At 61.3% G+C, this 24,225-nt stretch overlaps 1 protein-coding gene and 2 long non-coding RNA genes across 6 annotated transcripts; 1 reads left to right on the top strand and 2 right to left on the bottom strand.

The window, feature by feature from the left end:
• Positions 1–1,606: 1,606 nt before the first annotated feature.
• LOC132431758 (uncharacterized) lies at positions 1,607–6,306 on the top strand. The gene is made up of 2 exons (XR_009520795.1): positions 1,607–1,973; positions 4,709–6,306. It is a non-coding gene; the product is annotated as an uncharacterized lncRNA (long non-coding RNA).
• Positions 6,307–8,755: 2,449 nt separating this feature from the next.
• Positions 8,756–10,059, bottom strand: LOC132431757 (uncharacterized). The gene is made up of 3 exons (XR_009520794.1): positions 9,794–10,059; positions 9,292–9,391; positions 8,756–9,061 (listed from the first exon to the last, which is right to left on the bottom strand). It is a non-coding gene; the product is annotated as an uncharacterized lncRNA (long non-coding RNA).
• Positions 10,060–13,737: 3,678 nt separating this feature from the next.
• TPRA1 (transmembrane protein adipocyte associated 1) lies at positions 13,738–23,925 on the bottom strand. 4 transcript variants are annotated; one of them, XM_060023189.1, is made up of 12 exons: positions 23,265–23,403; positions 19,458–19,490; positions 18,717–18,846; positions 18,326–18,458; positions 17,080–17,166; positions 16,920–16,992; positions 16,731–16,810; positions 16,169–16,279; positions 16,008–16,068; positions 15,761–15,863; positions 15,571–15,651; positions 13,738–14,388 (listed from the first exon to the last, which is right to left on the bottom strand). In XM_060023189.1, exons 3-12 carry the CDS (start codon positions 18,827–18,829, stop codon positions 14,145–14,147), a joined length of 1,086 nt encoding a protein of 361 aa, XP_059879172.1. In that variant the 5' UTR covers positions 18,830–18,846; positions 19,458–19,490; positions 23,265–23,403; the 3' UTR covers positions 13,738–14,144. The 4 variants fall into 4 exon arrangements, with proteins under 4 accessions (XP_059879172.1, XP_059879173.1, XP_059879171.1 ...); XM_060023190.1 differs by lacking the exons at positions 19,458–19,490; positions 23,265–23,403 and adding an exon at positions 23,847–23,925; XM_060023188.1 differs by lacking the exon at positions 19,458–19,490.
• Between the last annotated feature and the right edge of the window lie 300 nt (positions 23,926–24,225).

Raw genomic sequence — 24,225 nt, 5'->3', positions numbered from 1 at the left:
GAGCCCCCGGTGGGTTCCAAGGCAGCTCAGCGGTGGGGGGCGGGGGGGCTATTTCACTGCGAGGCCCGCGGCCGGCCCCGCCCTGCCCTGGCTCTGACTCCAAGCCCACAGCTCCAGGCAAGAAGATGAAGCCGGAGGGAGGGCCTGGGGGCCGGTGGAGGGAACGGGCTGGGGTCTGGGGATGTGGGCGCGGGGTGGGGCACAGGCTGGGGCCTGGGTGGGATACCAGGTGGGGACCGGGGTGCGGACACAGGCCGGGGTGCCGAGGGCGCAGCAGGGCGGTGCCGGTGCACCGGGGCAGCAGCGCGCCTGCCCGACCCGCGGGGTCCGAGCGGAAGGTCCGCGGGCCTGGGCCTGGCTCTGCCCCGTCAGCTGCAGCCCCGCAGCCCCGTGGCGGAGCGAGCGGACAGACCGAGCGCGCCGTGGCCGGTGCGACACCTCCCCCTGCCGGCCGCGCCAAGCATCGCGCCGCTCTGCGCCGGGAGGGCTGCGGGGCCGCGGGGGGCGCAGGACGTGGGACCCACGACGGGCTGCGAGGCGAGCGCGAGGAGGAGGCGCGCCCTGTCCCCTCGGACAGCCTCTCCTGCCCTGGGTCTCGTTCCCAGCGGGGCGGGGGCGGGCGCGGGTCACCCAGTGGGAGTGGCGGTGCTGTCCACGCAGGCCTGCAGGCTGCACAACCTCTGAGCCTCAGTTTCCTCGTCTGTAAAAAGCGGTCATCGTACCCGCACCTGCCTTAGAGACTTCACCTCTCAGACCGTTAAACCCCCTGCCGGAAGAGTGCAAGTGCTAAATTCTCCAACAATTTCTAGACAGTTTTCGTCTAAATCTGCCTTTTTCGTTCATTTTCTCTTAGCTCTGGAGCGAAACACAAGTGACGCTGAACTGCAGAGTCTGGTACGTAAAGATCGTGCATTCTGAGAAGCAAGGACCCTCCAAAGTCAAGCACCTTTTAGCCTATGGAAAGATGTCCGGATAGCTAAAAGTTTAAAATGCACTTAAAACAAAAGGAAAAAAAAAGTCAAAAGATACATGTCAAACTGGGGGAAGTGTTTGCAACTCACATCACGGAAGTCTTATATGGGAATCAGCATACTTTCCCTGTAAGGAGCCACGTGGTAGATACTGTCCGCTTCCAGGCCACAGGTTCTACTCAGCTGTGCTCCAGGGGAATTTTATTTATTAAAAACATAATAAGCCAGTGGGCCTGATTTAGTCCACAGGCCATAGTCCGGTCTCATTTAACCAATATATGAAGAGGTCCTAGAAATCAAGAAGAGACAGCCCAATAAAAAATGGGGAGAGGGGTTTCCCTGGTGGCGCAGTGGTTGAGAGTCCGCCTGCCGATGCAGGGGACACGGGTTCGTGCCCCGGTCCGGGAAGATCCCACATGCCGTGGAGCGTCTGGGCCCGTGAGCCATGGCCGCTAAGCCTGCGTGTCCGGAGCCTGTGCTCCGCAACGGGAGAGGCCATAACAGTGAGAGGCCCACGTACCACAAAAAAAAAAATGGGGAGAAAACATTAATAGATGGTTTTTAAAAAAGGAAACTCAAAGGCCCTGAACCAATGTGACAAATGCCTGACTTCACGTGTGATAAGAGAGACGGAAACGAAGGACCCAGAGATACCCTGCTTCCCACCAGTACGCACCTCCATCAGGTGTGCACACACCGACTTGGCGACGCCATGGGAAACAGGTCCCTGCCGTGTCGCTGGTGGGAGCACACAGCACGCACCCTCGGGAGGGGACGTTGTTTGTCCATCAGGCTTTCCCCCGGCCCAGCAACCCACGCCAACCCTGGCCCCTGCAGGCACAGCCGGGTACCATGTTGCCAAGGTTACATCAGGAGGGCCACTGCTGCTGTGTTTGTGATGGTGAAATCACAACGCACCCAGGAGCCGTATAGAAACGCTGCCTCGGACGCCCCCGGGGAACAGTACGGAGCTGTTAACGGCAACGAGGAGAGTCCTGGCAGGTAAGGGGAAATCTACCTGCCGGTAGACATTCAGGGAAAAAACCGACGTGCAGAACTGGGTGTGGGAGTAAGAAGCCTGTTGGTATGTGTTTGTACTTGTGTAAAGAAACACTAGAAGGATCCCTAAGAAACCGAGCAGGTGTGTAGCCGTTTGGGCAGTGGCGGTCAGGGGCAGGGAGGAGAGAGGGTACTCAGTGTCGATCATTGCACCTTTGAAGCCCTGAAAGGATGTATATTCCAGTCAGAAGTTTAAAACTCTCAAGTCAGTGCATACGGCTTTGTTGGAGCGAGGGAAAGAAGCCGAGCACAGCAGAGTGTGTACAGGATGCTACGGTTTGTGCGGGAAAGGCACGTTCCCTGATGTGTGGAGCTGCTTTGGAAGGACAACCCCTCCCCACAGGTTGCTGCCGCGGTGGCCTCTGGGAGGAGCTCGGCCAGGGCTGGAGGGAGACACCCTTCACCGTTGATCCATTTGGATGGGTGGATTAGTATTTTCTTTCTTTCTTTTTACCATATACGTGTTTCGAAGTTTTCAAGTGAAAAAAAAGGAGGAGAATAAGTGATGGGAGCCCACGGGCTGCTGAAATAATTCAGCAGCTCCCCAGCACGGGCTGCACCTCGAGCTGGGCTCTCTTCTAGGGTTTGCACGTGCTGAGCAAGTACCACTGCCTGCCTCCCTTTTATAGCTGAGGAGACGGAGGCCTGGAGAGGTCAGGGCCTCGTGAGGTCAGGGCCTTGCCTGGCATCACACGCTGGCGGGCATGCTGTCCATCAAGTCCCCAAGACGCCCCCAGGCCGGGTGGAAAACAGAGGCGGTCCCACCCTGCTCAGCACTGGAGTTCCCTCTGTAGAAACCTCTCAACGGGTTGCCCTACTCTCCAGGACAGGAAGCTCACCACCTTACAAAGAGGGGATTCCATGGCCAGTTGGTTCCGTTAAAAAGCTCCTCCGGGCTTCCCTGGTGGCGCAGTGGTTGAGAGTCCACCTGCCGATGCGGGGGACGCGGGTTCGTGCCCCAGTCCGGGAAGATCCCACATGCCGCGGAGCGGCTGGGCCCGTGAGCCATGGCCACTGAGCCTGTGCGTCCGGGGCGTCCGCAATGGCAGAGGCCACAACAGTGAGAGGCCCCTGTACCGCAAAAAAAAAAAAAAAAAAAGCTCCTCCTCCCTCCACAGTTGCACTTCCCCGCCCCTGGCTCTGCCCTGGGGGCCACCTGCTCCTCTGTCAGGGAAGCCGCAGGGCACGTGGAGGCCAGAGCACCTGGCGCCAGGCTTCAGGCTGCGCGGTCCTGGTCGCAGTTTTGGGTGACTCCCCTTCCCTCCCAGCTCCGATGTGGATAACACGCCCCTTCCACAGGAGCGCTCTGAGCTTCACGGGATGCTGCCAGCCCACAGGCAGGCTCCAGCCCGTCCCTCCTCTGTGCTACCTGCTTTGGCCGTGTTAACCTCTGGTCTTGCCTGAAGTAGCTGAGACTGGGCATACCTCGGGGCCTTCTCACTTACTCTGGAAAGCTGTGTGTCTGCATCTTCCCAGCCCCAGCTTCAGGGCAGGAATGTGACCTCCTTGGGGAGGCCTGAGCACTCTAGCTGGCCCTCTTCCCCACCCGTTCCCTTTCCCATCTTCCTGTTTCATTCTGGAATTGTCTCGCTTATTTCTTTGTTATCTGTGTCCCCTGGCTCCGGAGGATGAGGACTTTGTGGATCCCAGTGCCTGGGACGGTGCCTGGCACGTACGTGCTGGGTGTTCATTCGATACACGAGCGCATGGTTGAGTGCAGGACCTACCGGCTCCCGTGTGCTGGGAGGGGCCGCGGGTCTGAGGGTCTGTCTCTGGGGTCTGTCGCCGGCCCTGCCCTTTCATCCCCTGCTCCCCTGCCCGCCATGCAGGGCAGAGGTGAGGCCACGAGGCCACCCTCCCAGAGAGACATCAGGGCTCTGAATTCCATTTAAAACAGTGTAATTGCCTAATTGCTCTGCTCTTCGGTGCAGTTGGTTAACAGAAGCGGCTCTGCAGCCGCCGGGCCAGCCTAGCAGAAAATTGGCAGCTCAGCCAGAGGGAACTGGAGAGGCAGAGCCCTGGGTGGCCACTGCTCCCTGCTGCCCGCCCGCCCGGCCCCACCCGAGCTGAGCCTGGCACGGAGAGCACGTGTGGGCCCGGCGGGCGCTGCTCAGGCATCACCATGAGCAGGTGCTCGTGCTAACGTGTTCGGACGCCCCTGCTGTGTGCTAACCTGAGACGTGTGTGCTTCCTTTTTCCTTAATGTCTCCGTCATGCTTTCGAACAGGGAGCACATGCAAATAACGTTTTGATTCAAGGTGTGGACGGGTTTGCAGCTTCCACGAGCCTCACTTTTCCACCCTGATCCCGGACACCTGTCCCCGCCCCAGACATGGGCCGCGGTGTGTCCTGCAGGTCCTCCCAGAGATGGTTTACGTTCCTGCGTGCACGAAAACTGGTTTATACAGAATGATCACGCACCATAAACACTGTTCTGCTTTTTTTCCCACTTACTGTATCGTGGAGTCTGTTCCTCACCCGGTGTACCTGGGGGCCCTCCCTGGTCACAGTGGCAGCAGCGTCCCCGCCGGACACCACGGCTGCCCCAGCTGCCTGCCATTAAGGCAACGCTGTGACCTCAGTCTTTATTCACAGCTCATGGTCGCACACGGGAGGGTAGGTGTGTGCAGACGCCATGTTCATCTTCCAATTCGGGTTTGTTTTTCTCACCCACAAAGCGTCACTCGCTTCCTGCAGGGACAGAAAGCCCCACAGCCCTGCTTCCTTACTGGTCCTCACTCGCTTTACACAAATGGGCTCAGAGCGTTTAGACTGTTCTCAAGCTGCGGCCTCTTCTTCACGTGACGGTAAACACGGCTGCTCTTCCCGAGGAAGGGATCCGCCTGCATTTGGTCCGAGGGCTGAGCCCATCGTGCTCTCCTGCCACGTTGGAATCCAGAGTGCTGCCAGCTTCTGAGCTGCGCTGCAGGGAAACTCCCTGAAGCTGAGTCTCGGCCCACAGCCTTCATTCTGTCCTTCGGGCAGCTTCCCAGAAGTGGAATTTCTAGCTCAAGAGCTGCACATTCTTGAAATGTGTGTGTGTTTCCGTTGTGTGTCTCTGGGCCGGTGCCCGCAGGCTCATGCCTGCAGCTGCAGTGGCTTTGCACACTGGGCGTGTGTGCTTGCCCTCCACCCTGTCTCAGAACCGCTCAGAGCCGCCGCCTCTGCCCGACAGCTGGGAGAATACACCAGTGTCTCCGCCCCTGCAGCTGCCCTTCCCTCCGGACTCAGCGCTGGAGGGGCTGCAGACCTCACCCTGGCCCCTGAGCTGGGCCAGCTCTCCTCTGCCCTGGATCCTTCCGGTAACCAGGGTCAGACACCCAGCCAGACTGGCCTTAACGACACGGGGAGAAGCCCATGTCATGCAAGTCCAGGACCTCGGGCCCGTGTGGATGCGAGCATTGAAAGAAGTCGTCCGGAATCTCCATCTGTCCCTTCGTTCTGGTTTGCTGTGTGCTCTCGGGCCGGCCTCCCGTGTGGAGACAGAGGCACCTGCAATGAAGGGAGGTTCTTTGAAGCTGAGCCCGAACCTCCACCACAGGCGATGCTCCCAGCCCCAGGTGCTCTCAGGCTGGATGTCTGTGCTCCAGTGAACTCCTACTCATCCTGCAAAACTTACCCAATGTCACCTCCTCAGGGCAGCCTTCCCTGGCTCCCACTGGCCAGGGTGTCCGAGGATGACCCATCTCTGCCCACTGAGCATCCACCGTCTATCAGTGCTCTGCTCACATCCCTTCATTCCACGAGAGGGAACTTAGCATGAGGGTATTTTGATCACTTAAGGGATCATTTCGTTCATTCATTCATTCAACCGATACATAGTGACCACTTACCAAGGACAGGGCCTTGTGTCAGGGCCCCCAACAGAAGTCGCAGTCACCACATACCATCACAAGTAGATTCAGCCCTACAAAGGCAGTGCGTGAAGGAGAGGCAGCATCATACAGTGGTGGAAAGCACAGGCCCGAGCCCCATTGCCTGGATGAGAACCACAGCTCCACCACTTTCCAGTGGTAGGAGCTTGGCCAGGTCACCAAACCTCTGAGCCTCAGTTTTATCGTCTGTAAAATAGGGACAATAATAGCCGCTGGGGAATTCAATGTCTCAAGGATTAAGGGGGCCACTGGAGGTGCAGGACCTTCCAGCAGCCTGGCGCACGGGGCAGGAGCTACAGACGTGGCTCTTCTGCAGACGCCTGAGTGCAGCCTAAATAAAGAAAGATGACAGTACTGAATGTGCGCTAAAATTCCAAATAAAACGTTTTCAAATATGTAAATGAATCCTGAGCTGGGTCTTTTTTTTTTTTCAATTTATTTATTTATCTTTGGTTGTGTTGGGTCTTTGTTGCTGCGTGCGGGCTTTCTCTAGTTGCGGCAAGAGGGGGCTACTCTTCACTGAGGTGCGCGGGCTTCTCATTGCGGTGGCTTCTCTTGTTGCGGAGCACGGGCTCTAGGCACGCGGGCTCAGTAGTTGTGGCTCGCGGGCTCTAGAGCACAGGCTCAGTAGTCATGGCGCATGGGCTTAGTTGCTCCGCAGCATGTGGGATCTTCCCGGACCAGGGCTCGAACCCGTGTCCCCTGCATTGGCAGGAGGATTCTTTCTTTTTTTTTTTTAACATCTTTATTGGAGTATAATTGCTTTACGATGGTGTGTTAGTTTCTGCTTTACAACAAAGTGAATCAGTTATACATATGCATATATCCCCATATCCCCTCCCTCTTGCATCTCCCTCCCACCCTCCCTACCCCACCCCTCCAGGCGGTCACAGAGCACCGAGCTGACCTCCCTGTGCTGTGCGGCTGCTTCCCACCAGGAGGATTCTTAACCACTGTGCCACCAGGGAAGCCCGAGCTGGGTCTTTTACACCCATATATCAGGTGTCGTGCCTGCGAGGGCTAAATACAGCGCCGGACTGAGACTTTGTTTCCCGGACCAGGGCTTTGGGTTGTTGATGTTGCTGGCGGGTGAGCCCCGGCGGGAGGGGCAGCGAGAAGGGCGAGCGCGTGGCGGCCGCTGATTCTGGTGTCGGGTGGGAAGTTCCCAGGCCACGTCGCCAAGCTGAATTAAGAGTTCACAGCTGGAGCCAAAATCATAGCCCATACAATTCCTGATGCATTGAACTCAATGGCTGTAAAACAAGATGACTCAGTAACCATAAACATTCAGAGCCACGAGCCACCTCCTTCCGTCCGTGTCTGGCAGGTTAGCGCTGGGAAGCTCAGAGTCACAGGGGCCCACAGACCAGGGTGCTGGAGCCCAGCCAGGGAGGTAGGCTCCAGGGAAGGCAGGTGAGGAGGGCGGGGCCTCTGGGAGCTGGGGGCGGGGACGGGGAGGGCACAGAGGGACAGAATCGGAGCTGCATTTTCAAAGAGCCCCTGGCTTCAGCCTGCAGAGGGGATGGGAGGGGTGCGGTGGTCGCGTGGACGACGCCATAGCTGGAAGTAGAATGCACGGGACCTGGTGACAGGACGGTTGTGGAGGTGAGGGGCGGGCGGTGTCAGGAGGCCCGTCAAGGCCTAGCTTCTGGAGCTGGGGGGCAGGGGTGCCCTTTGCAGTGGCGGCAGCGTGCTCTCCTTAGCAGGGCGCCAGCTGGCGTTGGGGAGGGGCATGTCACAGGTGAGCCCACCTCCCAGTTTTCTGGGGGAAAGTCCCGCTTTATACCTAGGGTCCCTGTGTAATTATGATTGTGCCCCCTTTCAAAAGGGTCCCTGTTTTCCTCTGAATAATAAATAAATATAAATAAATAACAAATGGATGAGGAGAAGAGGTTCCTCACAGCGGCAGCAACCTGGCAGCCTGGGGTCCTGAACTAGATTCTTTTGCCATAAAGGACATGACGGGGACCATCGGCAAAGCGTGTGTGGGGTCTGAGGCTTGGACGGTGCTGTCGTATCCGTGTGCTTTCCTGACACGAGTGCTGGCGTAGTGGTCACGCAGGAGGAGTGTCCGTTTGAGGGAAATACACAAAAAAGCGTCCGTGCCGCTGGGCGTCGTGTCGCCCGTGGCTCTCAGATGGTCCAGGGAAAGAAGTCCTCTGTTCCTTTTCCGTGCGTCTGCACCTGAGACTCGGCGGGTAAGGGTCGCTCTTGGGAGCAGAGTCTGACCTGCACCAGGCTCCCTGACTTCCTGCCTCTGCACCCCCCGCCCCGCCCCAAGCCTCGAAAAGGATTCCCTGCTCAGATGCTCGGTGTGCCCAGCGGGACAGGATCAGAGAGGTCAGGTCTGTGACACGCCTTCAGCGCCCCCCAGCGGCCGAGGGGTCAGGCTGCGGCTGTTCTGAGAAGTGCCGAGAATTCCAGGCGCACGAACGTCCTGGGGGGGCCCCCCCCGAGCAGGGCCGGTCAGCACATCTCCGGCAGCCACGCGTGCTATCACTGTGCCACCGGCGCCCCAGGAAGTGGGGAGGAGCCACGCAGCTGCCACAGCCCCGTCGGGCCCCGCCCTGGGGTCCAGGCCGTGAGTCTGTCCCACATCCTGGACCCCGCCCTGGGGTCCAGGCCGTGGGTCTGTCCCACGTCCTGAGCTGTTTGGTCTCAGGACTTCTTTACACTCAAAACCATTGAGGGCCTCGAAGAGCTTTTGTGGCTTGGAGTTTGGTCTACCAACATTTACATATTCGAAATTATATACTCAAAGTTTAATTTCAATCACAACCAAAGCACACGTGCCTTTGGCCATCAGAGCTATGACATTACCACACGCTGGTCTGGAAAATTCTACGGTGCACTCGTGAGAGGATGAGAAAGGCTGGAACATCTCACACTCCTACGAAGATGGCTTTGACCTCAGGGACCCCTAGAAGGGTCTCAGAAGCCCTGAGGGGTGAGGACCCCAGTGTGAGAGCCCCTGGCCTGTGCCCTGATCGCCACCATCGACCATCAGGAGAAGTTTGGAGCTGCAGACGCGGACACCCGTAACCCCAGCAGCTCCGTCCTCTGGATCCGCCCGAGAGCCCCTCGAGGGCACGTGGGAACCAGTCAGAGGTGGGATGTGCATCGGGTTGCCGCTCGCTTTCACGGTTTGGAAACAACCTGAAAGACAGAATTGACAAGTGGACGATGCTCTGTTTACACAGCGGAGTGCTGTAGGAAGTATCGACGTAGGAGAAGTCCCCCACACAAAACTGAGTGAAAAAAATCAGGTCGGGGAAGAAGAGCTCAGAATGAAGCCAGTTGATTGACTCAAAGCACATTGTCTGCGGACACACATACATGTGCCGCGGGGATAAACACGAAGTTCAAGATGGCAGGAAAGTGGTTACCTGGGGGTTGGGGCAGAGTCAGGAGGGAGGCTACACGGGGGCTTTCGCTGTATCCGTGATGCTCAATTCAGAAAGTTGTTTTCAAAACACCATCCAGGGACTGTGGGGAAATGGAAAACAGACGCGCTGGCGGTGCGTCACCAGCTACCGCTGGTCTTTGTGTCCCGGGGTACGTGGCGGAGACCGCCAGCTGCCTCCCTGACACCCCTTTTCTTTCTTTCTCACTGATCTATTGGGGGCAGCACGTACCAGCTCAGAAAAGAAAAGGAAACCCTGCCACGTTCAGCCTCCCTCGCGGCGCGGCGGCCACCAGGGCACACGGCGGCCATTCAGCGCAGCCTGTGGGAAGCTCCCCAGGCACAGGGGACAGTGGCAGCCCTGGCTCCCCTCCCCCACCTCTTCCCACCCATGGGCCCCGTGTGTTTATGAGGAGGATGAGAGCCAGAGTTTGGAGTCAGATCTTAAGGGGAAGAGCAGGAATGTTCCGGAAGGCCACCCTCACCGGGGCTGTTGGATGACTCCAGGGGGGGTGCTACCACCCATGCCAGGCAGACCAACTCGGGGCAGCCCTCGGCCCCCGTCCCGGGCAGGCCCGGCCCCAGGAGGACCGTGTCTTCAGGGCCGCTCTCCAATCTTCCCGATTCGACCCCGGCCAAGTGGAACTGATGCTGCGTCCGGGGGCCTCCTGAGAGCAGCCCAGCTTTAAACGCTCTTCACGGTGGGTGGTGATTGGGTCTTGATTTGCTGAATGATTCAGCTGAGTCACCACCTGCAAACAATATGAGAAATAAAACGCTGGCCACGCTCGGGCGCCCAGCGCAGCCCCTGCTCCCGGGGCCGATGACACGGGCCGCTCCCCGCAGGCGGCTCCGGCACCCCGGGAGGTCCTGCCTGGAAGGGAGCTGCTCGGTGCCAGGCCCTGCACGGGGTGGGCCTGGGGGCTGCGTGGAGGCCAAGGAGGCACGGCGGCAGCACGTTCCACTGGGGGATCCGCCCGCGAGGGGCCTGCCAGGGTCACAGGTGGGGAACAGCGGAGCTGCACCTGGAGGCCTGGGGTCAGATGGCATCCGCCTCTGGTGGCCGTGTGATCTCTGTCCCTCTGCTGCTGCGTCTGTAAAGGGGGCATTGTGTCAGTGTGGGGTCCGGAACACAGGACCTCGGGATGTGACCGTATGTGGAAACGGGGGCGTTTAAGGAGTCGTTAAATGTAAATGGGGCCATCAGGGTGGGCCGTAATCCAATCTGACTGTGTCCTTGTGGGCGCAGGGACCCCAGGGATGTGCACACACAGGGGACACGGCCAGCACGCCCAGGACAGAAGCCTTGGGAAAAGCCAGCCCTCGATCTTGGAGGTCCAGCCTCTACAACTGTAAGCAGCAGGTGTCTGTGGTTCACGCCCCTCCCTGCGCCCATGGGATCCATTACAGCAGCGGAGCAGACACATACACCGTGGTCCTGGTCGCCCTGTCACCTCCAGGGCTCCTGGCCACAGGACCTGCAGGTTTCAGAGCTGCAGTGTCAGAGCCACACCCGGGCTGCGGGACCCTCTGCAGCAGCTGAGCGCTCTGGGCCCTAAACCCACAGGGGGGCCATCTTATCTGCAGCCGGGCCTCACCCGTGCCTGGTCCCCAGGGCTCGGGGACGGAAGGACCTCACTCCAAAGGGAATCCCACCTGTGTCTTCCCACAAGCCCCTGCTGCCTCCGTAGCCCAAGGCATCTGGAAAGAAAGTCAGAGGTCGTCCACCAGCCGCAGGCTCCCTCAACAAGTGAGCCCAGGCCCAAACTCCCTCTGATGGGGAGGGAGAAGGGTGGGCTCAGGAAGGAAAAGTCACAAATTGGTGTCTGGAAATATCCTGTCTCCCTCATGTGACACTTTGGGGGACACTTTCGGATTTTCACGTGTTTCCCTTAGGATCGGGATTGCCGTAAACAGGGTAGTCTTCCGTGTATGAGAATTCTGTTCTATCGTGTAGTAGCGCTGTGCTGGTGTGGCAGCGCCAGCGTCATTGGGGACAGGGCTTGTTTTGTCTTTCTGTTTGACCATCCTTGTTGACTAGCTTCCCGAAGTCGCCTCATCACCCAGGCTGGCTGCTGGAGTCAGTCATCACGTCTGCATTCCCGGAAGCAGGAAGGAGAAGGCAGGAGGACAAAGGAGCACATCTCCGAGCTCAGTCAGCTCTCTTTAAGCAGCCTGTGCTGAAGAAGTCTCACACTCCTGCTAACATCCCAATGACCAGGACTTAGTCACCTGAGTGACCGTAAAGGGGCAGGAATGTCACCTTCTATCTGGTGCTTCACTGACCCTCCAAGCATCCTGACGCAGTTACTGAGGGAGGGAAGATGAATATCATGTGGCCACCGGTCACCCACAGCCCTGTGTCACTGATGAGGAAACAGGGTCAGAGAGGCATGATGTCAAGGTCCATGGGCTGTGAACAGCAGGAGGCCGTAAGATTGGAACGTGGAGCCAATATGGTGGACTCGTCATCCAGAGCGCCCCACATCCTGGCCACTCGTCGGCATGAGGTCTGTTCCCACCCAGACGCGGCACACGGGGTGCGGTTCCAGGAGAACAGACATGAGCACGGACTTGTGGAACCACCGAGAATTTGAACAGCACACGGCACCGGTGAGGCTGTGCTCATGGGGGTCAAAACTGGTACAGCCTCTTGGAAGGGTGTGTCGGTTCAGGTTAGGTTCGATTATGAGTGAGAGAAAAATCCAAAGTGGTTTAAGAAAGACAGAGGTTTACTTCTCTCTCACATCCAACAGGTCATCCAAAGGAGGAAGTCCAGGGCTGTTAGGGGTGCACTAGTGTCGGGGACCTCGTCTGCTTCTACCTTGACGCTCTGCCATGAGAGGCTCCCACTCCAAGATCCCCCGATGATTCAAGATGGCTGCTACAACTCCAGCCATTGCAACCACATCCCAGTTTGCAAGAAAGAAGAGCCGATCCTTTCTCTTCAAGGAAGGTGCACACACACTGACATCCCACTGGCCAGGCCCTGCAAGGGAGGCTGGAAGATGGAGTCTTTGTTCCAGGCAGCTGTGTAGCCAGCTACAAGTCACGTGTCCTGTGACCGCGGAAGGAAAGGAGAACACGTGCTGGAGGACGGCGATTAGTCTCGCGGAAGACTGCGAGACTGATTAACTCACGAGTGAAGGCTGTGCTCCAGCAATCCCACCTGTGTGAGTTATTTGTAAGGATTTGGGTTGCCGCACTGTTTGTTGTTGCAAAACGTATTAGGAACCAAGGTCCCTCCCAAGGCGACTGGGTAAATCGATTGCCGCGTATCCAGAACGTTCGCAGCTCTCCCACCTGACGTGGAATGAGCCCAAGACCAGGTGTTAGCGTGGGAAACGAGCTAGACATTCACGCTCCCAAACTAGGGGTGACGTGCACACACGCGTGTGAACACAGGTGCTCCTGGAAGGTTAGGAAGACCCGGCCTTGCGGTGCTTCTGGGGAGGGGGGCAGGGAGACGGGGTCAGAGCAGCGGAGGTTCCCCCAGCCTCCACGGTCCACCAGCTGCCCTGCAACGGGCGCCAGGCCTCCTGTGCTGCCCCCTCTACCGAGTCACCACACGGAGCCAACGCAGGCTGCCGCCGTGCCGTCTTAGACGCAGCCCGTCAACGCTGCCGATGGGGAACCCAGCTCTGGATCTGAGGACCAGTTCCTCCCTGTCTGGCCCCCCCACACCTCCCCGGCTCGGAATGCCCCGCTGGCTTCCCTCCCCACCTAACAGGCTTCTGTGAGAGCTGTGGGGTGGCAGCCGGGCCGGGCACGGCGAGGAGCCTGCAAGAGCGCCCTGGCAGCCCCGCGGGCCCCGGAGTCCAGGTCGCTGGCTGTGCCCACACCAGCTGACAGCCCTGGATCCGGGGAGCCTGGCCGCTGGCCCCCCAGTCATGAGTGTGTTGGAGCTGGTGCCCTCGGTGCCCTCCTGAGAAAGAAGGTGGGCAGTGGAGGGGGAGCGCGGCCTGGCCCTCAGCCCCCCAGGGCCCCGGGCTTTATTCGGACCTGTCCCCACTTTCAGCTCATCACATCCATGATTATGAACATCAGTCCCCGCATCCTACCTTCCGAGGGCCTACTACGTGCCGAGCACTATTCCGGTCCCTAAAAATAATGCCTGTGGTCACCGTCGCTCCACCACCACGTGCCAGCCAGCCACACCTGCTCTCCGCTAACCCTTACGAACATCCCTGTGAGACAGGCCTTCTTATCCCCATGTCACAGATGCAGAAACGGAAGCTGCAGGAGGGGAATGCTGCCCGGGATAACAGAGCGTGAGGGGCAGACAGGACAGCGCACAGGAACCACGGTTCTTTCCACGGCCGTCCCCTCTGCTCCGACGGGGCCTCGCAGCAGGTACGCCGGGCTCCCAGTGCAGAGGGGCACCCCGGCCCCGGTATCCCCGCACAGCCTTCGCGTCAACACCTTCTGCTCCTTTTCCTTTTTATTAGAAAACAGATCAAGAAAATATACACACTTCAGCCCATCCGCCAGAGTGGGCTTTGGGGGGGGCGGGCGGAGGCTAAGGGGGATCAGAGCAGTCCTGGGGGCCCAGGCCGCAGGGAGCTGCCCTCGGCCAGCCTAGCCAGGCCTGGCCCTGGGATGTCAGAGTCGGGGCCGAGTCGCCGAGCAAGGGGAGGGCAGGTGGAGGGGGAGGTGGCCCCCAGCTGAAGCAGAGGTGGCCGCAGGCAAGTGGGGGACAGAGGGCGGGACAGGGCCTGCACGGGGCCGCTGCCCACGCACGGGCCTGACCCCCTGTCCTCCTGGCCGGGGGCTCTGCACTCCCCAGCCGGCCCTCCACAGGCCCCCAGGCCCTCCCGCCCTCCCGGGGCAGCCAGGCTAGGTGTTGATGGCCTTCCAGCGCTCACTGTCCGTGCTGTTGACGCTGCCCGTGTGGCAAGGCATGGAAGCCACATCGTCCAGGTAGGCCACCCCCCCGGCCGCGTCGAACTGCGTGCTGGCGGCCACCGCCGCCTCTAGGCCTTCCCGCCGGGCCACCGCATAGGGCTGGGGCAGGTGCACGTCTGGTTCCTCGGTCTCGTCCACTTGGCATTTGTAGGAGAAGAGGATCTTGGGCTCCGAGCTGGGGGGGAGAAGAGAGGCAGGGGAGCCTCACCGTGGGTCAGGAAAGGCCTTCCTCGCTGGGGCTGGGCAATGAAGCATCGGACATGGCAAGAAACGTGCTGACAGCCCCCTAACACCCACCCCGCGAGGCCCCCTTCCTTGCTTTGACGTCGGAGTCCGCTGGGACACCGGTATTAAAAGCGGCCCTCCTGCTGCTGGCATGGGAGCCTGGCGAGCGCCTGCTTTCTCACCGTAAAATGGGTGGAAGGATTTGGACCCGGGCAAATGACGGGCCTTAAAACAGCACCTGCCCACAGTGTGGGGCAGACGCGGGCCCAGACCCCTGCCCCTCAGCACTAACTACTGCCCACCAGGTGCCCGCCTGTCTTCAGTCCTCTGGGTAACTGTCCAGGGAGAAAGCCTCACTCCCCATTTACAAAAAGGAGCCTGAGGCCAGGGAGATGAACCACGTGTGAGGCCATGCACATCAGGGCTGGGAGGATCCAGTCTAGTCCTTCTTGCTCCAGAGCTGAGGCACCCCTGCAGCCCACCCTCAGACCTGGCAGGCAGGGAAGGGGGAGCTGGGGGCAGAACGCCTGCTTCCACCACGTCTGAGTCACAAAAGTGTACCCCACCCCACATTCACAGACACACTGGACTCCCCCCAACACTGCTCCCCACGCCGGTTGCCCCCAGATGGAACACAAGCTCCGCGAGCTCAGGGGTTTGTGTCTGCTTTGTTCCCTGTTGTGTCGGTGGCTGCAGCAGGTGCTGAGGAATGAGCTGATCTATCCTTAAATGAAAAACACAGTGCAGATCAGCAGGCACGGCCTGTCTCTCTCGTGAGAAAGTGCACGTCTTTGTGTGTTGTGTGCGTAATGTGTTCCGTCTGTGTTTATATCTGCGTGGACCTATGCGTGCCCGCAGGGGTGCGGTACGTGCGCGCACGTGCATGTACACACATGTACCCTGTCCGCCTCCTCAAGCTCCGGCCCCAGCCTGAGCTGCCCCCCAGCCCCGAGCCCAGAGGCTGGGATGCTGCAGTGGCGGCTGCGCGTGCCCAAGAGGCAGAAGGCGTGATCCCGACGGCGGCCACGCGGGGGCGCCCGCGGCCTGGAAGCTGGGGGCGAACAAGCCCAGAGCGCCACCTGGAACCCCGCCCCCCAGTCCCCCTCCCTGCAGCCCCCGCTGGAGGACTCACCCGAAGAAGCCCCGCAGGAAGGCCACGTAGATGAGGGGCGCGAAGAAGCTGAAGTAGAGGAAGGTGGTGGCGTCCACGCAGCTGGGAGGACGGGCAGGTTAGGGTTGCGGCGGAGCGACCCGGCCGGCCCCCGCCCCGTCCCCGCCGCCCCCCGGCCCCCTCCCGGCCACCCCCGGCCCCGGCCGCTTACCAGAGCCCCTCGATGACGTCTGCGCACAGCAGCGCGCTCCCCAGCCCCTGCAGCAGGTTGAGCAGCGCCAGGATGCCCGCGTACACGTAGAAGCTCCTTCGTGCTGCAGGGTGGGCGCGCATGAGGTCCTGCCCAGGTGTCGGGACCGGACCGGCTCCCTGCTTCCCACCCACCCAGAGCCGTCCGCTCCAGGCCCCGGCAAGGCCAACAGCCCACCCCGCGCCCAGCCCCGTCCCCAGGCGCTCACAGGGCAGGGAGATGCGCTCCTTCAGCGGGGTCTTGGGGAGCACGACCACCAGAGAGTAGACCTGCGGAGACACTGGCGCTGACCGGGACGCAGGGAGCTCCTGCCCAGTGCTGAGCCCGCTAGCAGGCCGTGCCCGAGGCTCCGGCCACCCCCCAGCTCACCAGGAAGAAGAAGCAGGAGCTGACGAGCCAGAACTGGCGGCCCCCGTGCCCGTAGATGTTGAAGTCCTCAGCCGACAGGTGGGCATCCGGGTACAGGATCTCCAGCGTGCCCTGCAGCGGCGGGCAGGGGAGGGTCTCAGGGGCTCCTGGACCTGGAACGCCCCGTCCCTGGGCTCCCCACCACACCAAGCCCCGCTCTGCCTGGCGCTCCGTCCCCCGCTCTAGCCAGCTCTCCGGCCACGCCCTGCCCCGCAGCTCCAGCCCTCAGAACAGGCCCGGGGAGGGGCAGCCCCCAAGTAAGAAAGGGGTCTCTGGACGCACGGGTCTCAGTGGGATCTACAGACCTGCACTCTCCCTACCCGGACTGCTTGTTGAAACGGTAGGTTCAACCTACTGGATCGGAATTGGAGAGGCCCAGAACCTGCCTTGTTAGCCAGCAGCCCAGGGGATTCCTTAGCTGCATTTAAAGTCTGAGCCACTGCACACTCAACTCTGACTCAGGGCCCGAAGGCAGTGGATGCCCAGCCCCGGTGACCCCCGGGGCTGCCCTCCCCCACCTCACCTGGGTGACGGAGTAGGCCAGGGCCAGCACCGTGGTGATGGCCAGCACCCGCTTGATGCTCGACTTGCTCTCCAGGTGACCTGGAAGAAACGTGCTGGTCAGTCAGCGGGAGCCAGCCTAGGGAACCACGGTGGGGTCGGCCCCAGCCAGGGAGGGGCAGGGGAGCCCTGGCCGCAGCAGCAGACGCACCAAAGGCGAGGCCCAGGATGACCACGCTCAGCTCGATGGCCAGCAGGAAGAAGCGGGTAATCTCCCACAGGATCTGGACACAGAGCGGGCAGAGCGTCAGCCTGGGGGCCGGCTGCCCCCTCCCAGTGCCCAGCAGCCCTGCCAGCAGGCCCAGCCCCACCTTATCAGCAACAGTCGCAGCATCTGAGGCGCTGACCGTCATGGACACCACGGCCCGGGCGATGCCCACCAGCGCCACCACGAACACCTGGTGAGTGAGAGAGGGGTTGGGAGGTTGGCGTCGGGGGACAAGAGCTCCGGGAATCGCAGGGCCTGCACCCCACACCCCACGTCTGCAGGAGCCCTCAATTCCTCAAGAATGGAAGGATTCCACACTAAACGAGCCGCCTGGGTGGGATGCAGGGAGGCCTGGCCTCCCCTCTGGGCCTTGGCTTCCTGGCTACGCTGACAGCCTGGGAAGGCTTGTTAGGGTGACGTGGTGCAGCCAGCCTGCCGGGTTCTAATCCCAGACCTGCCGCTCGCTGCCTCTGGGACCTGTCTGTGCTGCACCTCATCTACGAAATACAGGGAGACGGCACCCTGGGATCCAGCTGGGACTGTCAGTTTCTCAGTCACTACTACCCCGCCCCCACCCACCCCACCCCACCCCGGGCTTCTGTGAGCTTAAGTTCAGTTTTCTGACACATATGAACAGAAGAGCCCAGATTTGTACACTCTGTCCTTCGTGCCTTGAAAACCGTGTCCCATCTCAGGGAGGGTGACACCACTCAGGGCCACGTGCCCACGGTGTGCGGGCCCCCACGGGGCTGGAGCTCTGCGCAATCTCACTGGGTGCTCACGGGAGCACCGCAGACTAAAGCAGGTCCACGTCACGTCGTGTAGGAGGGCACTGAGGTCCAGAGAGGCCAAGTTGTTGGCCCACGGTCACTCAGCACAGCTGGGGTTCAGAACGCAGTGGGCTTTTTCCCCAGCCCAGCATCCATTCCCCTTCCCTCTAGTAACCATTCCCCAATTTTCTTCCTGGGACCACCACCCCTCCTCAGTCCATACAGTCTGACTGAGCTGACCCCACCATCCCAGCTCCAAAGTGTCGAAGCACAGGGTTTCCAAGGTGGGCCACTCAGAGGGAATTGCAGATCAACACTGCAGCATCAGGAAAGAGGTACCCTTCTGCTGGAGTTGGCAGGGAGGTTAGCTCAGAGCTGCTCTTGGCTACCTCTGATACCTTATGGGGAGAACTCATCTGCGATAAGGCCAGAGGAGAGCAGAGATGCAGACAGAGAGACAGTCCTGCTGACATCAGTTAATGCCCTGGATCCAGCCATACCCGAAGCTGGTTTTTCATTACAAAGACAGCTTAAGGCAGTTGGAGTTGGGTTTTCTGTCACCAACTGGAATGAACTCACCAGGATATAGAAGGTGATAAAAATGGGGCTGGAGGTGACTCGAATCTTGGCCCGAGCAAACGGAAGCTTCCAGAGCAGGAAGATGAAGAACAGCACGTTGGGGACGAGCAGCAAGAGGTCCCAGTACCGGACCCTAGCAGGGGGGTGCAGAAGGCGGCTCACTGCTGGGGTTTTGTCTGCAGCCCACCCGGCTCTCTCTCTCTCTCTCTCTCTCTCTCTCTCACACACACACTCTCTCTCTCTCTCTCTCTCTCTCTCTCTCTCTCTCTCTCTCTCTCACACACACACACACACACACACACACACACACACACTCACACACACTCACACACACACACCCGACCCCGGAAACCCCTCGTCACGCAGCCCGGCACGACTGTGCCGGCCTCACCTAGAGGTGCCGATGTCCTCGTAGAGCAGCAGCAGACAGCGGTGCGGCACGCTGATGTTGGGCGCCAGGGGCGGGGCCCCGCTGGCCCAGATCTCCTCCTCCGGGGTGTCCATCCCGCCAGCCGCTGGCCCTGGGGGGTGAGAGCCACCACGTGAGCAGCGCAGGGGCTGTGCAGCCCTGGGCCTCTGGTGGGTGGTGGGGGCCAGCAGGTGGGGGGCAGGTGTGGCGCTCCCTCCCGCCCGGGTCGCAACCCAGCCCCTGACAGGGGCCATTCCTCGCTGTCGGCTCTGTGTCGGGGACCGGACGGCGGCAGCAGCACGTCGCAGGGAGCACATGGGCCCGGGCGGCAGCGGGACGTGACAGATGCCAGCGTTTAAAACGATGACTGAACAGACTGGGCTCCTGACCCGGCGCCCCCGTTTCTGGGCCATTCGCGACAGCCCCAGGCGGGAGCAGCCCAAGTGCCCCCGTCAGCAGAACTGACACGTCAGCGGGGCGTCCGCGTGGCCGGTGGAACGCCGGCCAGAAATGAGAGTGACTCCTGCCCTGCGGTGACACGGAGGGCCTGGCAGCCGGCCACTGAGCAGAGCCCGGCCAGCTGTGGGCACGCGGCCTGCCCCTACACGGGCACCAGGAGGGGCGCCCTGTGGAGGGCCGAGGGCGCGGGGCCAGCCCTGGAGACACGACCCGGTGGCGGGCATGCTGGCGTGCTCCAGTGTCGCGGTTCATGGAGCCACGCACCTGTGATCCGAGCGATTTTCCGTATGGGTTACGCTTCAGTAGATTTAAAGAAATGGAAAAGATGAATCGTTTATGCTGAGAGCGCAGGTCTCCCGTTCAGCAAGGAGCAGCGCAGGACGCCTCCTGCAGGGCTTGCAGCGAAGCAACAGGATCCCGTGCTCGTGCTGCTTTCACGTCCCTGGACAGCAGGCCTGCAGGGCAGCACCCCGCGGGCCAAGCTGTGGAACGAGCGCTGCTCTGCTGAAAGTGGGGAGATTCCGAAGAGGGAGGGCCGGGACGTAGGGCTCAGGATCCCCATCCTTCTCTCCCACAGGCCACCCAGCGGCTCTGGGATGGCGTCCCCCCGGCAGCCTGAGGATACAGCAAGGACGGGAGGTACTGCAGGCAAGAACGTGTGCCTGACACGGCAGGTCCAAGGAAAGAAGCTGGTTTCCTCCCCGTTCCCGCGCTCTGCACCCTTCCACCGGTGCTGACGCGGCCGAGCACCTGCTCTGAGCCGGCAGGTCCAGGTGCCAGGACGCACCTGCCCTCTTGGGGCCCTCATTCTCGGAGGGGAGGCCGACAGCCAGCACGAATACCATCCTTCAAAAGCAAACCTCTCGTAGAGGTAAGTGCTAAGAAGAAAACACAGTCTTGGCCTGTTCAGAGGGCAAAGAGCAGGCTGGGAGAGAGAGGAGAAAGGGCAGGGGCCAGGTCAGCCGGGACCACCGGCACGGTGAGCTCACTTTAAATGCAACAGGAGGTGTAGGAAGGCGGGCGACGCGGCCCCGCTCCCACGTGGAGAGGCTGCCGTGGCGGGGCAGGGAGACCGAGGAGTGCCCGGCCAGGCGGGCGAGGACAGTGGCCGAACCGGCGGGGGCAGCGGGGGAGGAGTGGAGGGATCTGGGACCCCTTGGGGAGGGCTGGCCAGCAAGACCCGCAGACAGACGCACGTTGGGGTGAGGGAAGACGGCAGGGCAGGCTGAGGCCGGGGCTCTGGCCCGAGCCTCGGGGCGCCCAGCCCCGTGTCCCCGTGACACTGCCCCTCTGCCTCGCTAACAAGGTGCCCCGCCGTTGCAGGACCCTCCTTGATGCCCTGCGTTCAGGACAGGGGCCCCTTGCCGGAGCCAGAAGCTGAGCCTCGGCTGCTGTAAGCCAGAGGTTTCGGAGTGGGGGTGGTGTGGCGCAGCGCGGGGCACCTGAGCAGGGCGCAGGGTGCCCATGTGACACAGGGTCGGGGCCCAGGGCTGCCTGACGTCCTGCAGGGACCCCACACGGCAGAGAAGCCCGTGGGGATGAATGGGGACAGAAGCAGGAGGGCCGGATAGAGCGGGGAGGGGGGGCGGTCAGAGGGCTTCTCTTGGCCTTGCCTGTCCAGCACCCTATTTTCCCGTGGGGGCACCTCAGCACCCCAGTCCCCATCCACAGGGTTTAGGTACTGCTGACTCCACCCCTCCACCACTCCAGGGAATGTGCACATTGGAGTCCCACGTGGAAAGAAAGCCAACACAGAGGTGAGACTGATGGAAATAGATCCTGGAGATGGCGCCTTGCAGGAGCCCCTGGATCCAGCCACACCTGAAGGTAGATGCCCGCACCCCAGGCCGGACTTTTCAGTTACAGAACCCAACAAGCTCCCTTTCCTGCGTAGGCCGGTTTGACTCTGAGTTGCGTAGACCTTGCTTGTGCTTCTGGCTCTGCCAGGTTCTTTCTCCGTGACCTTGGGGGAGTCTTTCCCCTCTCTGGGTGTCACAGGACAATAACACCGCCCCCCCCCCCCAGCAAGGCTGCTGTAAGGATCAAGCAAGACCAGAGAAGTGAACGTCTACAAAAGGTCACACACAGAAAGGTAACTGCTGCTCTTCCTCCCGGAGGAGGGGCTGGGGGACGTGCAGCAGGGAAGGATCTGGTTCACGGGTCCAAGCGCCACTTGCTACGGAGTCTGAGGTGAGGAAGGAGAGCGTCAGCTAAGCTCCCTCCACCAAGCCCTGCTAGCTCTGTAATAACTGCAGAGAAGGCTCACGGAGCCCTGCCACCCTGCAGGGAGGTGCTTATGTCACCCCCTGCACAGAGCCCGGAGCCGGGCAGCGCAGACTCTCTGTCTCCAGAGCGCAGGCCCCCAACCGGCAACTTGCCAGGGGCCCCTCCTGGGGCCTTGGTGTCTCCACCTGCAGCCGGGTTTCATCCAGAGTGGAGTGTTGGTGAGAAGCAGATTCGGGTCAGGCAGGTCTGGGGGCTGAGAGTCTGCATCTCGAACACCCTCCCAGCTGGCACTGCTGCTCTGTTGGCCCCAGAACCACACTTGAGCCACACCGGAATTGCCACTATGTGTCAAAGCTCACAAAATCACTGAAGCCATGATAAAAAGGACAATGCACCCTTCCCTGCCCGTGTGCAGTTGAGGCTTTCCACGGGATCACCTGCTGAGCCGCCACACCAGCCTCCAAGAGAGGAGGCTGCTAACATCCCATCACACAAAGGGGAAAGAGGCTGAGACAGGTCCGCCTGTGGCCTGTATTCCCCTCTCCCCACCACAGGTGAGCTCCTGGCCTTGCTGGCAGAAGCCCAAGCAGTGGCAAAGTAAGGGGTGCTCAGGAAAGGGGATGGTGGGAAGGCTGGCTGAGGGCAGGGAAGGGAGGGGTGAAGCCAGACCAGAGGCATGGGGAAGGGAATTCTCAGAGGGCAAGTTCCTGGGATGCCAAGTGCTCTGGGGCACCGTCTGGGGCGTTTCTTCCACCTGGGAAGGACTCTCCTGACCTCACTAACATTCCAGAGGCCTCTTCCCGCCCACCTCCCTCCCTCCCTCCCTCCCTCCCTCCCTCTGTGGGCAGGATGCCAACTGGCTAGGGTCCTGCGGGCTGGACCTGCTGTGAGACCCTGGACCAGAAGGACCTTTCCCTCTGTGGGCCTCCGCTTTCCCATCTCTCATCTGTGCAGTGGGTCTGACCACCCAGAGCTACTGGATGGGGAACGCTGGGGCAAACAAAACCCTGAGCAGAGAGGCTGCTGCTTAAACGCCTCTCAGGGCTTCCGACCGGAGCTGGTTGATGAGCCTTAAAACCCTGGAACCGAAACAGGGTGAGGAAGACTCCACAGGACAGAGCCAACCCCCTAATTCTTCAGCCTTGGGGAAGGGGGAGGTGGACCCTGCCAGGAGCCCCCAGGAGGAAGGACAGCCCTGGGCCTTCAAGGTCCAACCTGGCCTCACCCCTGCCAACTGCCCTGACGATTCCCTTCCACTCTGCAGCCCATCTTTCAGCCTGTTCTCCAAGCTGCTGTGCTGTTCCTACCTCAGGACCCCGGTGCGTACTCCTTCCCAGCTGCGGCTCACCATTCGGGCCACCTCCTCTGAGAAGCCCTCCCTGACTACCTCTGTCTGAAGCGGCCCTCGCTGTGTGTTGTTCAGCCCACGCATCTCATGACCCAGCCCCCCAGGACAGCAAACGTTGTGAGTGGACAGATGAATGTCCAGCAGAGTGCGGCCCAGCCCTTCTGGGGAGTGGGAGGACCGTCTGGGAGGCTCTCGGCCCCGTCCCTACTGCAGCGTGAGGGCAGGTCACTCCTCGCTCCCTATCCAGTGGACCCCCGCCCTCTCGGGCCCGGGGAGCCGGAAGTGGGACTCGGCCACTCGCAGGGACGTCTTTCCGCACGACCTGGATCGCAGGGTCCGCAAGCCCGGCCTCCCCGGGGACCCAGGACGCCGGCCCTCTGCGCCCCCTGCCTGCCTCTGGGCGGGAGGGTCGCTCCCGGCGGCAGGAGCGGCAGGCGGGACGGGGGCCGCCGGGATCACTTCCCGCAGCTGGGGCAGGAGAGGGGTCCCCTCCTTACCTGAGGCCCCGGCCGCCCATCCGCCGCCGGCCGCGGACCCCGCAAGGCCGCGGGACTCGGCCTCCGGCGCTCGGGCCGGGGAGCGTCGCCCAAGAGGCGCGGGCGGCTGGCTCCCGCAGACTGGGTGGGCGGGCGGGCGGGTAGGGAGACGCCGTCGGGCCCGACACCGCGCGGCCCTTCCGACAGCAGTGACCCGGAAGGCTGGCGCGTCCTTTTCGTTCCGCCGAAACTGCGGAACAGCCACTGTCCCTACTTGCGGCACGCAGGCCCGCCCCCAGTCCGCAGCGGCCTATAGGAATGGGGTTACGCAGAAAAGAGGGCGCACGTAGCGGGAGGAGCCAATCAGATCCCCAGGGGGCGGGGCGGCTCGCCAACCTCTTAAAGAGACAGCGCACGGCCCTCTCGGCCGCAAGGGGCCTTGTCTTCAGCTGTCCGCGACCTGCGCGGCCCCCCCCACCCTCTCCCGCGACCTTTCTCCCGCAGGCGGCAACCGAGCGTCCGGGGAGGAGCCTCCGCCGCCTGCCTGAGGACCTCTGGTCCCGGGGGACAAGCTCCGCCCGGACCGGCGTGTCCCCCGCGCACCTGTCCTCGCGGCCGCGGTCGACGCAGTGCTGCGCACCCTCCGCCTCACGGCAGCTCTTCAGAACAGCTGTAATTAGTCGCATTTCAGGAGAACCTGAGGCTGAGACGTTAAGTGCTTGACCGAAGCGACAGGACCAGGAAGTGACAAAGCCCAGAACTGGGGTTTGATCCGCCTCCTCTGACCTCTAACTACAGGCAGCCAACTCCTGGAAGCCTTCCTGGATTAACCTCCTGCGTCCCTGCTGTGTTCACTCCTCTTTCCCCTCTCCCGGGTTCCACCATGTCAGGCCCCTCCTGCTTCCGAGTCCTTATCCCTCCCAACATATCCCTCCCACCCGCTCCTCACTGGGTGCTCAAGCCATACTGGTCTCTGTTTCTG

This window comes from Delphinus delphis, chromosome 10 (assembly GCF_949987515.2).
Source record: "Delphinus delphis chromosome 10, mDelDel1.2, whole genome shotgun sequence".
In the NCBI taxonomy this organism is placed as follows: domain Eukaryota; kingdom Metazoa; phylum Chordata; class Mammalia; order Artiodactyla; family Delphinidae; genus Delphinus; species Delphinus delphis.
This window is presented reverse-complemented; position numbering and strand designations above follow the sequence as displayed.